Here is a 15,141-nt window from a genome sequence, read left to right on the forward strand (position 1 = left end):
CCATTCGGTTTTCTTACTAAGCTGGGTGAGGCTAGCTGAAGCTGACCAACATGTAGGTTCTCCTTTCAACTTTTGCCATCGTTTCCAGCAAGCGTCAGACAGAAATGTGTGCATGGTTCCCTAATGAATTTTAAAGTTTTTTGTTTTTATAAGGACATTGAAAATATTAAGATTCAAGATGTAGGTTTAAGAAAACATGCATAATACAGCATTAATAAATAAACAATAGCATTTTAGGGAACACTCTTACATCGTCTTGGCAGCTTTCTTGTATTTTGACCGTCTTTCGATTTGGGTTTCTTCTTCTTCTGTTCAAGACTTGAGTAAACTCAAATGACTTACACCACTCTGCAGAGTCAAACATGACAACCAATCAGACCAAACTACTGAACATGAAGTTTTTAAACTTTAACTTAAATTCATTGAATCAAAAAGCTAATGAAATATACCGAGGTAGGCTTAATCAAAGACATAACAGACTGCACTAACAAAACTGTTCAGCGACATTTCACATTCTATTGTCAAATGTCTTCCCATTGTTGCCTTCAATCATCATGATACTGTAAATGACAAAAGTACCTCTGCTTTTGCTCCACTGTAAGAATGTGTCATCTCTCAAACTTCTTTTACCACCACGCTTTTTAAATGCTTCATTAAGATAAGGAAATGACCCCCCTCTTGGAATCAGGGATGCACCAGAGAAAGTCATATTCTCCACACTGGATGACAAAGATCTGCAGTAGCCATAAGGGTAGTCTCTTGACAAATAGGATGACCTTGGAGATTTTGCACAAGGTCTGTTCTGGGAATTACCGGAGAGTTGGTGGTCATCCAAACAGGTACAATTTTCAAAATCCTTAGAGATCTTAGTGGGATCAGAAAGAAGAATATCACCACTATGTCTCAATACTTCTAAATTATAGAGATTTTCATGAGTCAGCTCTTTCTGATTTATTTCTTCATCGTCTCCACTGACTTCTTCCTCTTCCACGTCAATTTCCTCACAATTTGGGTAAAGGTGTTGGTCACAGCTCCACAGTTTATAACGTGGTGAGTCCAGTCTGTCCGTAAACTTGTGAGAGAAAGGAGACTCACTGCTGGATGGGCCACGTGATTCATAAGATGTCTGATCGCTGAAACCACTAAACTGGCTTCCAACTCCATGAAGGGGCAAAATTGTCGAGAGGGATGCAGTTCGAGATACACCAACACACAACTCGTTAGGATGGTGGGCATCAAGCGACTGTAATCGATATATAAAAAAAGAAACAATATTACCGTAATCATTCAGTCAACATTTATACCGGTATTGGCTGATTGTACTGCAGGAAGATTGCAACTTACCTCTTTTTCACCCTTCCCTGACAATCTTTCTCTGTCCCCCCTGCTTCCTCTGACTTCCAGGTGGGACTCCTGCGGCACATGTCTATGAGTGTACCCTTTAATTAATGAAGGTGGAGTACTTTTACAAGGTTTGCACATCATTTGTCTCCTATTAGCCTCATCATACTCTGCACCACCTCTGTGGAGCACACTCCAGCTCTGAGGGAGGACGTGTCGGGATGTTTTGATCGGTTGGGATTGAGCAAGACGAGTTTCCTCTTGATGCAGGTTATCAGAGGCAGACAGCAGAGTGAGTGTGTCAACAGCAAGCGCCGACAAGTCCTGAAGTTGACCAAGCTGAGAGTCCAGCTTCATAAGGCTGTCCTGAATGACTGTGACTTTCTCAGAAACTTCCCCAACCATCGTGCACATCTCTTCTGTTCTATTTGAACACACACACAATAAAATTGAATGTTTTTTTTGAAAATAAAAAGTTGGATTGTTTTTTTGTCTTCTTCAACTCAAGGTTCTTATGGTGCATTAGACAATGATTTTAGTGTAGTTTCCATTGTGGGCCACAAGTGCAGTCTAAGAAAAAAAAACTGTTACATTCACGTTGAAATATGGAAATCTGTGGTTACCAGAATTTCACTGTTAGACAAAATGGCAAAGTCATAAAATACACATGAAATCGTAGTGTTTAAGCAACCATAATTTTTACAGTATATATATATATATATATATATATATATATATATATATATATATATATATATATATTTTTTTTTTTTTCCCTGAAAAGATGGTAAAAATTTAATATTGTACCATTTCATACAATAACTTATTTAAACACTTGATGGTGGTGATACCATGTTACACCTTGTCTCCCCTCTCCAGTCAGGATTTAAACCTATACCAATATTATGACAGTCAAACATGCTAACTACTGAGCTAATGCAGAGCATTCAGAGGGAGTGCTATGCGTGTAGATTAGGAAAACTTGATTCGTGAGAGCTTACAGAGGGTACTAGCAAGAGATGCTAGATTTTGCTGTTGGCTTAGTAGTCAGCACACATGACTGCCACAGTGATAGCGTGGGTTCAAACTCCAGTTGGTGAACAAAAAAAGGAAAACAAGAAAAGGAGCACAACAATTTCATAGTACAGTATATCCATTCAACAATTCATTTTCAACACCTCTTTTTCTTCTCAGGGTTGCGGGGTGCTGGAGCCTATCCCGGCTGAATTCGGTCTAAAGGCAGACTACACCCTAAACTGGTCGGGTTTATAGTACGTGTATATATGGAAAAAAAATACCATTAAATATGCTGTGGTTCTTTTTGCAGTACTTTGTTGTCTATTTGACACTGAACGTTTTACGGTTTTCCAATTTTTTTACGGTATAATTTCGACAACCGCAGTTGCCTGTATTCTACAATGAATCCAACTTTTTTTTAAAACAGTGTAGTTATTATAAAAGAAATACAACCTATCAGCTGTGACTCTGATCCTGTTCATTTGACTGCTGAGGAGATCTCGATTTTTCTCATAGATGTAGGCCTGGACGCATTTCTCTTCAAATTCATGGAGTTTCTTTCTGTCATCATCGCCTAAATAGAGCTCTGGAAAGAGCATGTTAGAACAGAACAGAGTCCAATGGTATAACCATACATTAATCTACAATAAAATTATATCTACAACATACAGATTATATCGATAAAATAATAGAACTCACTAAGTCCAGAGCTTCTTTCATCTCCCTTAGAAATTCCATTAAGGTGCTTGTAAATAGCTCTCAAACCAATAGTTATGTGACTCAGGACAATTAAGGGTGGAGGAAGCCATGGTCTGTCCAGATAGGTCATTATGTAGCGATAGCGGTTGTACTTCCACAACTTATTGGAAGTTGATGCCATATCAAAGTAGATGTTGCTGATAATGAAAAGGCAAACCTGAGGTTAAAAAGTGTCTCCCTTGATGCTCAAACCTTGAAGATAGACAAGAACTGCTGCTGAGGTACTCACTTAAAAAATGCAATGAGAATGTTGACCATGATTATGTATTGGAAAAACATATAGACAGCTTGAAGGAATCCTGTGAGGAACGAAGCAGGAGCACACGGACGGCCATCATCACAAGCTGTTGATATAAAATGAAACTGTGAAAAACGGTTACCAAAACATTTATAATGTATGTTATCTTAACTCATTGGCGGCCATTGATGGTGATAGACATCCAATCCATTTTCAACTAAGAGGGGCTGGCAGCAAGTTTAAATGAATTGGACATCTATCACCATCATTGACAGCCAATGAGTTCAAAACGAGGTTATCATGTCAAGCCTTTATTAAACCACTAACGATCTATCTCTGATGCGTAGACCTCTCCGTAGATCATCCAGTAAGGCTGGAACACAACATCACGAGCTAAACTCCATGATGGCTTTTCATCTGGTGACAGGATGGCCTTCCTGGATACCCCAAAACTGAGCAGTACAATTGCCATCATCACCACAATAAAGAACATGTTAGAGGTCTGGATGGAAAGAAAGAAAAAAAGACAAGTACTGATTAAAATTTTTTTGTAAAGTAATGAACAAAACCCACATACCATTTTGGTGATCATTGTAAGGTAGGGACCAGCGTGTTGGTTGACAGCCAGCAGATCCATCACCCTGACAAACCAAAATATAATGTCCAGACAGTAGGCAATCCGTCCTGCTGTGCGGTATGGGTCAGCATGCCAACGCAGCACCAAACCAAACAGGAAGAGTACGATGGCAATGAAGTCCGATAAGTTCCAGTATTCAGAGAACCAAATCTTCAGCTTCTGCCTGAGCTTCCTTGGTTCTGACATAAGCACCTGATAGGGGGTTTACATGAATAAACATTACTGGTATTAGTAATTCAAATAATTTGTCAGATACAGTATTTTTATTTTACACTTAATGGGTTGTTAAAATTGCAGTTCCAATTTCCCCCCTAAGTCGAATTGCCTGGTTATCTCACCTCTCTGGTTTTCTCCATTGCTGTAGTTAATACATACAAAATGACCAACCATTCCTGCTCACTGGGTTGATCATCCATCTTAACTAAAATGGCGTATGAGAATAACATCAAGAAAGCAAGGTATGACATCTAAAAAGGATAATAAGAAAGAAATAAGCTTATTTTTATTCAAAAAATGTAAAACGTACACAAAGGAGGATGTAAATGTATTTACTGTATTGCTGTGTTGCAGAAATGAATATTTGCATTTCATTTTTCCTGACAAAATAATTGACACCTACTGTATGGAACCAGAATTTAACAACTGGGGCTGTATAAAATTCATAGAATTTCCGGATCCAGGACACACTATGCAAAGTGATTGAGAAAAGGCCTTTAGATCCTGAACCAAGACATCGGTCCTGGGATGGGAGTCCATGCTCTGTATCCTGGTTAGCCTGTGAGTGGGAATTTCAAAATAGTATTGTGTCTGAGGATTCCAGTTCATATATTCCAAGTTTATACAGTGTGCTGCCTATAGTACATACCACGTGATCCGTTTTGTCATGAGTTGCTCCTGTGTCACGTCCAAAAAGAATTGCCTCATTTGACTGTGGTACATGGCACATTTCGGCTTTACTTTTGAATTCCAGAAGCAAAATGGCAGGAGGCAGAAGGAGGCTCAGAATGATCTAAAACAAGCAGTAAAGTCTGAATTAACATAACTTGCCACTAAAGCCAGTGGTAAAAACATACTTCAATCGATGTAATGTTGTGACTACACTGGCCCTTTCTGCCCCCGAATTTTAGTGGTTGTATATCAATGCAACATGGTTGTACATCAATGCAACATCAAGTTTACCAACACACTTAACAGTGTCATAAAATATAACAAAAAACAATACAATCAACACTGAGCAATACCTCTTCAATACTAATACGTTTTCAACATTGCCATTGTTGTTGGTGGATCAAAGATGTACACGATTCACATAAAAGAGCTGATTTGTGTACACTCTACCCCTTTCATTTACTTAGCTTATAGACTCCCCCACCCCCGTCCCTTTCTTTCCCTGGTCAACAGGCCCCCCACATGGTGTCAACCGGAAATACATGCAGCTGAGGATAGCATCAACACGTTAGTATTTAGTGTAGACATTCAATGTATTTCTTGTTGTTGTTTGTGTTTCTTTTCTTTTTTCTCTTGTGTTTCTTTTCTTCTGTTCCCCCATAACCCCTGTTTGCTGTTTTGTCATAATAAACGAGGTATGTGAATGATCACAATGGGAGTATGTCATACTCTCAATGTGCAACATTAAAACTGCTCAGTCCAACCGGGCACTCAGACTTCCATTCTCCGTGTCAAACAGCTGAACAGGACAAGTTTAAAAAAAAAAAAAAATATGGGGAGAACAAGTATTTGAAAAACAGTCAATGGGAAAACCCATTGGCAGTGTATCAAATACTTGTTCTCCCCACTGTATATATGTACACGATTATAATGCGGATGACATCACTCGTTTCAGTACCTTTAAAAATGAGTTTTTTCTCATGTTCAGTGGCCCAGTCCATAGATCAGTAAGGAGAGTCTGTGTGCACGAGTGCGAAACAAAAGGTCTGTGGCATGAAGAAACTGCCATTTGCAGGCTTGTAAAGTGGCTCCATGCCTCCATCTCAGAAGTGAGTAGCTTCATTGCCATCTTCTCATTCTGACGAAATGCACAGTTTAAGACATTCTCTGCCAGCTGACCAAATTCCCTATGACAAAACAAAATAAAATACAGTATATAAAAATTCTAGCATCTTAATAATTTTTTCACAGCCTATCATGGACAGTTCAAGAGTCTTTAATGAACCTAACCTTCATGTTTTTGGAATGTGGGAGGAAACTAATGTATGGGAAAACCCTCGCAGACACAGAGAGAACTTACTCAAGCATTTTTGAATCAACACTTCATTCACACTCACAGTGAATATGCTTTGAACCGTTCTGCAATGTGGTCATCTGTGCTGCTTTGCCGTGCTTTAAAGGCCATGGAGCGGTACATCTTGCAGGCCACTGTGGCCCGAGCAAGCGCCTCTTCGCCATGCTGCCATAGGAACATTGCCATCTGCTGGCGTTGCTGGAGCACAGCCCACACGAAGACGTCATTAAAGTTGAAAGAAAAAACTAATGGTGTTTCACATAGACCGGATGGCCATACACCCTTTTCACGTGTACCGTCTGGTACATGCTGGTCCTAGATTGAAAAATAAGGATAGAATGTTAAAACAAATGGGTCAGCAAAGTGGGGACAAAAAAACAATGGAGAAACACGAAAAGTCAGAAAAGCCCTGATTATAAGACGACCCCCTGTTTTTCAAGACTCAAGTTTGAAAAAAGACTTTTTGAACACCAAATTAATTTTCATACAGAAAATAATTACAATACATCCGAAACAAATGATTGTAACAATACATTTGAAAGAAAAAGTATGTTATTTTGCCTCATTCAAATCTTAATATCTGAACATTTACAGTGACTTGCAAAAGTATTCGGCCCCCTTGAATCTTGCAACCTTTCGCCACATTTCAGGCTTCAAACATAAAGATATGAAATTTAATTTTTTTGTCAAGAATCAACAACAAGTGGGACACGATCGTGAAGTGGAACATTTATTGGATAATTTAAACTTTTTTAACAAATAAAAAACTGAAAAGTGGGGCGTGCAATATTATTCGGCCCCTTTACTTTCAGTGCAGCAAACTCACTCCAGAAGTTCAGTGAGGATCTCTGAATGATCCAATGTTGTCCTAAATGACAGATGATGATAAATCGAATCCACCTGTGTGTAATCAAGTCTCCGTATAAATGCACCTGCTCTGTGATAGTCTCAGGGTTCTGTTTAAAGTGCAGAGAGCATTATGAAAACCAAGGAACACACCAGGCATGTCCGAGATACTGTTGTGGAGAAGTTTAAAGCCGGATTTGGATACAAAAAGATTTCCCAAGCTTTAAACATCTCAAGGAGCACTGTGCAAGCCATCATATTGAAATGGAAGGAGCATGAGACCACTGCAAATCTACCAAGACCCGGCCGTCCTTCCAAACTTTCTTCTCAAACAAGGAGAAAACTGATCAGAGATGCAGCCAAGAGGCCCATGATCACTCTGGATGAACTGCAGAGATCTACAGCTGAGGTGGGAGAGTCTGTCCATAGGACAACAATCAGTCATACACTGCACAAATCTGGCCTTTATGGAAGAGTGGCAAGAAGAAAGCCATTTCTCAAAGATATCCATAAAAAGTCTCGTTTAAAGTTTTCCACAAGCCACCTGGGAGACACACCAAACATGTGGAAGAAGGTGCTCTGGTCAGATGAAACCAAAATTGAACTTTTTGGCCACAATGCAAAACGATATGTTTGGCGTAAAAGCAACACAGCTCATCACCCTGAACACACCATCCCCACTGTCAAACATGGTGGTTGCAGCATCATGGTTTGGGCCTGCTTTTCTTCAGCAGGGACAGGGAAGATGGTTAAAATTGACGGGAAGATGGATGCAGCCAAATACAGGAACATTCTGGAAGAAAACCTGCTGGTATCTGCACAAGACCTGAGACTGGGACGGAGATTTATCTTCCAACAGGACATCGATCCAAAACATAAAGCCAAATCTACAATGGAATGGTTATAAAATAAACGTATCCAGGTGTTAGAATGGCCAAGTCAAAGTCCAGACCTGAATCCAATCGAGAATCTGTGGAAAGAGCTGAAGACTGCTGTTCACAAACACTCTCCATCCAACCTCACTGAGCTCGAGCTGTTTTGCAAGGAAGAATGGGCAAGAATGTCAGTCTCTCGATGTGCAAAACTGATAGAAACATACCCCAAGCGACTTGCAGCTGTAATTGGAGCAAAAGGTGGCGCTACAAAGTATTAACGCAAGGTGGCCGAATAATATTGCACGCCCCACTTTTCAGTTTTTTATTTGTTAAAAAAGTTTAAATTATCCAATAAATTTTGTTCCACTTCACGATTGTGTCCCACTTGTTGTTGATTCTTGACAAAAAATTAAAATTTTATATCTTTATGTTTGAAGCCTGAAATGTGGCGAAAGGTTGCAAGGTTCAAGGGGGCCGAATACTTTTGCAAGGCACTGTAAATATGTAAACTAAAGTGCAATCACATTTGTAAATTAATGGCTTCTGGTTTTTGAAATGCAAACAAACCAATCTATTGTGAAAAGACAAAATTGCAATAACTGCGTTAACCATCAAAGTGAAGTCTAACTGTAACTGTAGTCTTGAAACAAATCTGAATAAGGAAAAACATTGCAATAAAATAATGCAAACTGGTAAACTTGAGAGTAGCTGAGATCTCTCATGACAGAACATCACGTCAATGATATCTGGCGCCATCTAGCGTCGTGAATGGGTATAATGTCTAGACCGCGAATGTAAGACGACCCCCTCTTTTTCAGTCTTATTTCAATGCAAAAAATACCCGTCTTATATTCGGGCCAATACGGTAAATAAAAATGCTAACATGTCCTGAATGTAAAGATACACGATAATATCGGTCGCCGATAATTATCGGCCGATAATGGCAATTATGACGTCACACAGATAATCCAGATAATAAAAAAATTCAACCGATAATGCAAGCCGATAATTATATACTTCATTTGGCCTCCAAATGTGCACAACCGAAGAATTCAGCACACCGCCTCCTCAACCCCTCCCCTCTCTGAAGCCCCTGAGGGAGGAGGGGTTGAGGAGGCGGAGTTACACGACGAGAAATAGTTGAATATTATGGCGGCTGTTACTAAAAAAACGACGCTCTCGCCATCTGCGAAACGTACCGCAGAAGTTCCACGAGGCCGAAAGAAAGCGTCCTCATTCAAAACCACTAACCCAGCATCCATTTAAAACTGCATCACAAAGATTTTTGGAACGAATACGAGGCTGTTGCTAGTGGGAATGCTAAAGCTATTGTAAACACAAGCTAAACTACGGGGCTTGTGACATTACAGAGTCGGGTTGTTTGGGAAAGCAGCCCAAGGCGGGTGGTAAACTTGCATCTAAGGCTAAACACCGGCACGACTGGAGACCGATAGTCTGCAAGTAGCCGTCTTCCGACGGAGCCCGCCGCTCTGGAAGGGAGCAAATTTTGACAGAACACCGGCAGGCCGCCCCGCCAACGGCAGAGCCCGGTTCCCCGGCTTCAGGACCTCTGGCGAACACCCCGGTTTCTCGAGCGTTCCCCACGGCGTGCAAGCAGAGCCAGGCCCTGAATATGCTGCGGCGAGCCGGCCAGTACGGGCGGATTATCCGGTACGAACGTAGCCACCGAGACGAGACACAATTTTTTTTTTTTACCGAAATTACCCGAGAGCCAAAGCCCTGGATAAAAAAATTAATGCAGTTTATACGACCACCATTCTTCATGAAAAACATGCCAATAACATTTTCACCACGGACATTTGGAAAAGCGATGTCCAATAAGCAAGCTTATCATGACGGCACAGTGGTTAGATGATAATTTAAACATGGAGAAAACGAAGTCAGCCAGTCAATAATGCATTCAGTATGTAAAATGACGAGCGGTCAGATGACTTTGTAAGGCTGCCTTTTTTTTCGGTTTAACAAAACTCAGGCACAAAACAACACGTACGGAGATGCGAGCTCCAACTCCATCCAAATCGTACTGCCGTGTATCAGTTTAGCTGCTGTAAAGCAAATGTCGTGAGTGCCGCAAAAGTAAACAAAGCGCTGCAGAATGGGTACATGACATCTCGCTCTTTTGAGTTAATCATTTTCAGTGTGCAACAAAGCATATAACATTAGCAATCACTTTTCAAATTAATTTAACTTATTTGTCTGCTCAATTACAGTCATAGTAGATAATCAAAACTTATTGGCACTTATTAACACTTATCAATTTAAATATCCACATTCCTGTTGTAATGAAATAATAATATTATGTAGCCACAATTATTATTCAAAATCTTTTCTTCTTCAAAGTTTTTTTTTTTTAGGATTAAGTCTAATAATGTATTGCTTAAAATAAGGCTGTTAAGATTATTTTCAGCTAGCTATTTTTCTTCTAAGAAATCTGAGAGAAATACACTTGAAGCGCTGGCAGATAATTTCACTTATTTCCAATAGATTTACACTTAAAACTGACTAGTTTTAAGGAGGTGTGTTTTGCAGTGTATTAATGCTATATATGTTAGGAATGGCTTACTTTTAAAGGAATTTTTGTGCAACTTAGTTATTTACTCTATAGGTAATTGTTGCCAAAACAATTACCATTACCAAAACAGTTACCATTACACAATATCAGACAATCTGTCATTATTTAGATGTTGCAAATGGATACTTGTTCTTATTTTATGTTGAAAAAAAGAGCAATAAATTATATTTTTGCACAGTAATATTTTCTTTTGTGTATACTTTAAAATTTTACATAAATCTTTTAATAGAATTATCGGCTTGACATTATCGGTTATCGGTTGGAACGAGGAGGAAATTATCGGTTATCGGTATCGGCTGAAAAATGCATTATCGTGCATCACTACCTGAATGATAATAAAAGTAATATACAGGTTGCATAAAATCTTATTTCTTAAATGAGATGACGTAAATCTGTTTGATTTCAGTCTCTAATTAAACGATATAATCATTTCAGGGATCACATTGGAACTCAAACCAGGAAATTGTGGAATAACAGCATTCCTCTCAGACACCTCTTCAAATCCCTGATTTGAAACGTAGGAAAATTTGAAAGAATTCGTTTCCCACCTTGCATTTGTAAGGCTGAGCTGTTCTAAAGAAATGGGGTTCTTGGGGACTTCCACTCCTTTGAGAGTTTGGTTTCATTCCCTTTTTTTGTCTGGACAAAGACGAGGTACTGACACGTCTACTTTCCTGTATTTACCAAAATAAAACAAATAAACAAAAAAAAAATGGATCAAAGAACATGAATCAATCAAGGGTTAGTAACCATTGATGTTCACCTTGTTCTGCAGTCTGTTGTAGGCTGTTCTGAAATGTTTACGGGTGTAGGTACTCCGGTATGCTCCTCCTATGAGGTATTCAATGACCAAGCCTATGTCAATGAGAGACAACCGGTAGGCCAGCGGTAGGGAGGTCTGCACAAACACATTCAATTTGTCAGTGCTCTTCAAAACAAGTACACCGCTTTTTAAACATGCAGTAAATGACTGACAATATACTCTATATATAATTCCACCTATATTTGCATTACTTATAACACTCACCTTTTTTACATCTTCAACAAGGTGATGAAGAAAATGGTCAGTTTGCACGAGAGGCTGAGAAGTAAATCATTAAATAATAATTAATTCATTAACAACACATAGCTCACGATACAGGAGGTAAACATATGTATAACAATGTTGCAGTCATAAAAAGAAGTCCAAATACTGTATATTCAGCAGTACCACTGTCTCTCTGTTTCTTAGGGGGACTTGCAATACTAAGACTATAAATAAGTAAACATACACAAAAGATGAAGGCAAATCTAACTAGAGGGGAATCGAGTGTGCACAAAACAAAGCATCCTACGATCTTAATAGCATCCCAAACAATTGAACAGAATGAAAAAGATCAAAATCCACAAAGAATCTCTTGGGCCTAGGATTGCTGTTGTTGTGAATTTAGTCTCAACTACTGTTTGCAATTTGTGCTTCAAAGATATAAAGAAAGATTTCCTCTGTTTGCATAGCAAGGGTAGACCGCTTTCAAAGGAACGATGGAAAAATAACGACCCAAAGAAAGAAGTGGCAGAAAGTTTTCTGTAAAAAAGAAAAATGACATCAAGAACAGAAGACAGATATTTGTAAATGAGTGAATAATATTTAACAACCGTATTATAAAGTTCCTCCAGGCGATCCACGGTGAGGAAGTGACTCATAGTCATTCCGTTTTCAATAAGCAGTTTGACAAAACTCACACGATCCATCACCAAAGCATCCAGCATTGCCTGTTCCAATGAACCCACCTGGATATATAGAGGATTTCACAATAAACAAACACCAGTGGAAGGAAATGTATAATATTTCTCTTCACACATTATTAGAAGTACAAATATTTCACCTCTTCACAGCTCCATTATATTTTCATACGTCAGGGTTTACATTTCAATTTAATTACCAAATCCTGAATTGATGCAATTAAAAAAAAAAGACCACTCACTAAAAGATGGGGATATTCATTTGGAAGTTAAAATTTAAGGATGAGGCTTGAATGCCCCATAATATTTACAACTAAACATAATTTGACATTTAAAAAAAAAAAAAAGTGTTTAATCTTTCAGTGCTTATGCATGACTTGCTGTTCTCTAACCAGGAACTGAAGGAGCTGAATTTATGAATTAGCCATTGTGAATAACAGTTGGAAATGTGTTTTCAAAAATGTAGAGGTTAGATATTTCGTTCACCTGTAAAGGTTAGAGTACATTTTAGGTTCATTGTGAAATTTAATCTGAAAGTCAAACATCTCCATCCCTGACCTTTTGGGAGTAGTGTATATACCGTATTGGCCCGAATATAAGACGGTGTTTTTTGCATTGAAATAACATTGAAAAAGAGGGGGTTGTCTTATATTCGCGGTCTACACATTATACCCATTCACGACGCTAGATGACGCCAGATATCATTGAAGCGATGTTCTGTCATGACAGATCTCAGCTACTCTCTTCATTCGCGACGCTAGATGGCGACAGATATCATTGAAGTGACGTTCTGTCATGACAAATCTCAGCTACTCTTTTTAGTTTAACCAGTTTGCATTATTTTATTGCGATGTTTTTCCTTATTCAGATTTGTTTCAAGACTACAGTTAGTTAGATTTCACTTTGATGGTTAATGCAGTTATTGCAATTTTGTTGTTTTATCACAATAGACCCCAATCACCAACGTCACACAATCACGTGATCGCTTTATTGTGCCGCCATATTGTCCGTCATTGCGTGTCCGTATTGTAAATGATCGTAGTTTCTAATGGTGGATTCACTTGCAAATTATGGAAGCCCTGGTGCTTTCAGACACTGTCAACTCATTGGATGAGTTGCATAAAAGCAGTCATTTGGAAAAGCTTTGGTCGATCCTGTCGCCAGATCCATATTTGATGCCCAAATCGATGTTTCCTCCCACCCGGTACCGTCCCGTGCAAAAACCTCCAGTCATACTCCAGTTGATGTTACGATGAGGCGTCGGGTACCCAAAATCGGCACCGGCCCGAATATAAACCGACATTTGGGCAGCTGAGCGCCACCATTGTCACGATTGTAAAATGACACTTGATCGGCGGTTCGACAACGGGCGCACTTATTTATAAAGCTTTATTGAAGTGAAACCATCAAATGTTTTCATGGACGCTTTACAGTTTTGGATTTACGACTGTAAAATCAGTTTTAAATAATTAAGTTACACAAAATATTAGTACCGTATTTTAGTAACAAATCGTGGTCGTGGACTGGGCCACATAACCATCTTTGAACAGAAATGTACTAGTCTACAGGTTTTCACGACCATATCCCAATGACAATCACACAGGTATGACATTTATTAGTTCAAGGAGAGTGAAATAATAGATATTCACAGTACAAGATTTATTAGTTCAAGCAGAGTAAAATAATACATATTCATGGTACAAGAAAGTCGTTTCCGTGTGGATGCTCCCGTCAGGGGGGACATTTCACGCTGGGCGGCTATTTTTCGGCACAACACCTGTTGTAGCGTTCACCTTCTTGCTGCACGACCGTGGCGACGAGCTTCGTAATCTCCGTCTGATGATGTCTGCGATCGTGTTGGCATCACGACTATTAATGTTTTCGCCGCTGTCAACACAAACGCATCATGGACCGAGATAAACAAACCGTGCTGGTTTAGAGATTTGCCCTTTTAACAATGGGCACACAGTAACTACTAAAATGACCCTTTATTTTCTATGTTACTGCAACCAACCGCCACACATGCCTTCACCATTTTGATTAATCAATGTTAACGATTGTCAGGAAGGTTTTTGGGTTCGTTTACTATGCGGTGATTATTCGACAAGCAGAAAAACACGCAGTAATAGGAGGAATGTACGTAGCGGTAATATGTAAACACGATGACCTGACGGACAATATGGCAGTTCAAGTCAGGGGGGCGGAGTTGTGACGTCACGTGAATGGGGTCTATAGATTGGTTTATTTACATTTAAAAAACCAGAAGCCATTAATTTACAAATGTGATTGCACTTTAGTTTACATATTTAAATGTTCAGATATTAACAGTTGAATTAGGGGTGCACGATATCCATTTTTTGAAACCGATACCGATAACTTCCTGCTCCTCAAGGCCGATACCGATACGATAACCGATAATATATATATATAATTTTTCAATGTATATTCACCTGAGTTTTTGAACACCTGTAGGTCAGAAATACTAGTGGTTGATTCAGCTTAGATTTGCCTTTGACCGAACCAGAATTTTCATGATGACATGAACATTATTATAATGAACAAAACAAAGACAGTAACAAAACTTTGCATACTGGAAAAACAGGAGTGGAAACCAACACACAAATCCCAATCCGACACCGTGCCAAAAATATTATTAATAGGGCCGATAATATATTAGGTTATTGGATTTATTGGGATGACGTCATAATTCCTATTATCGGACCGATAATTATCGGACCGATAATTATCGTGCTCCTCTAATTTGAATAAGGCAAAATAACATGCTTTTTCTCTCAAATATATTGTTATAATCATTTGTTTCGGATGTACTGTAATTATTTTCTGTATGAAAATTAATTTGGTGTTCAAAAG

At 38.9% G+C, this 15,141-nt stretch overlaps 1 protein-coding gene across 5 annotated transcripts in view; it reads right to left on the reverse strand.

Moving 5' to 3' along the window:
- trpm6 (transient receptor potential cation channel, subfamily M, member 6) overlaps positions 1–15,141 on the reverse strand; it is a 28,295-nt gene that overhangs the window by 4,294 nt on the left and 8,860 nt on the right. For 2 of the 5 annotated variants that reach the window (XM_057831586.1, XM_057831588.1), the window contains 18 exons: positions 12,184–12,318; positions 11,576–11,629; positions 11,312–11,446; positions 11,097–11,222; positions 6,278–6,549; positions 5,839–6,067; positions 4,858–5,001; positions 4,612–4,767; positions 4,331–4,459; positions 3,933–4,184; positions 3,683–3,857; positions 3,347–3,461; positions 3,058–3,254; positions 2,812–2,944; positions 1,345–1,765; positions 580–1,243; positions 251–348; positions 18–120 (listed from right to left, as the gene is read on the reverse strand). In XM_057831586.1, the coding sequence (XP_057687569.1) occupies positions 18–120; positions 251–348; positions 580–1,243; positions 1,345–1,765; positions 2,812–2,944; positions 3,058–3,254; positions 3,347–3,461; positions 3,683–3,857; positions 3,933–4,184; positions 4,331–4,459; positions 4,612–4,767; positions 4,858–5,001; positions 5,839–6,067; positions 6,278–6,549; positions 11,097–11,222; positions 11,312–11,446; positions 11,576–11,629; positions 12,184–12,318 (3,538 nt within the window). Of the gene's footprint in view, positions 1–17; positions 121–250; positions 349–579; positions 1,244–1,344; positions 1,766–2,811; positions 2,945–3,057; positions 3,255–3,346; positions 3,462–3,682; positions 3,858–3,932; positions 4,185–4,330; positions 4,460–4,611; positions 4,768–4,857; positions 5,002–5,838; positions 6,068–6,277; positions 6,550–11,096; positions 11,223–11,311; positions 11,447–11,575; positions 11,630–12,183; positions 12,319–15,141 lie in introns of those variants that run through there. The other 3 variants (XM_057831587.1, XR_009062718.1, XM_057831589.1) reach the window with 3 other exon arrangements.

The sequence above is a fragment of the Corythoichthys intestinalis genome, chromosome 3, assembly GCF_030265065.1.
Source record: "Corythoichthys intestinalis isolate RoL2023-P3 chromosome 3, ASM3026506v1, whole genome shotgun sequence".
NCBI classification, from domain to species: Eukaryota; Metazoa; Chordata; class Actinopteri; order Syngnathiformes; family Syngnathidae; genus Corythoichthys; species Corythoichthys intestinalis.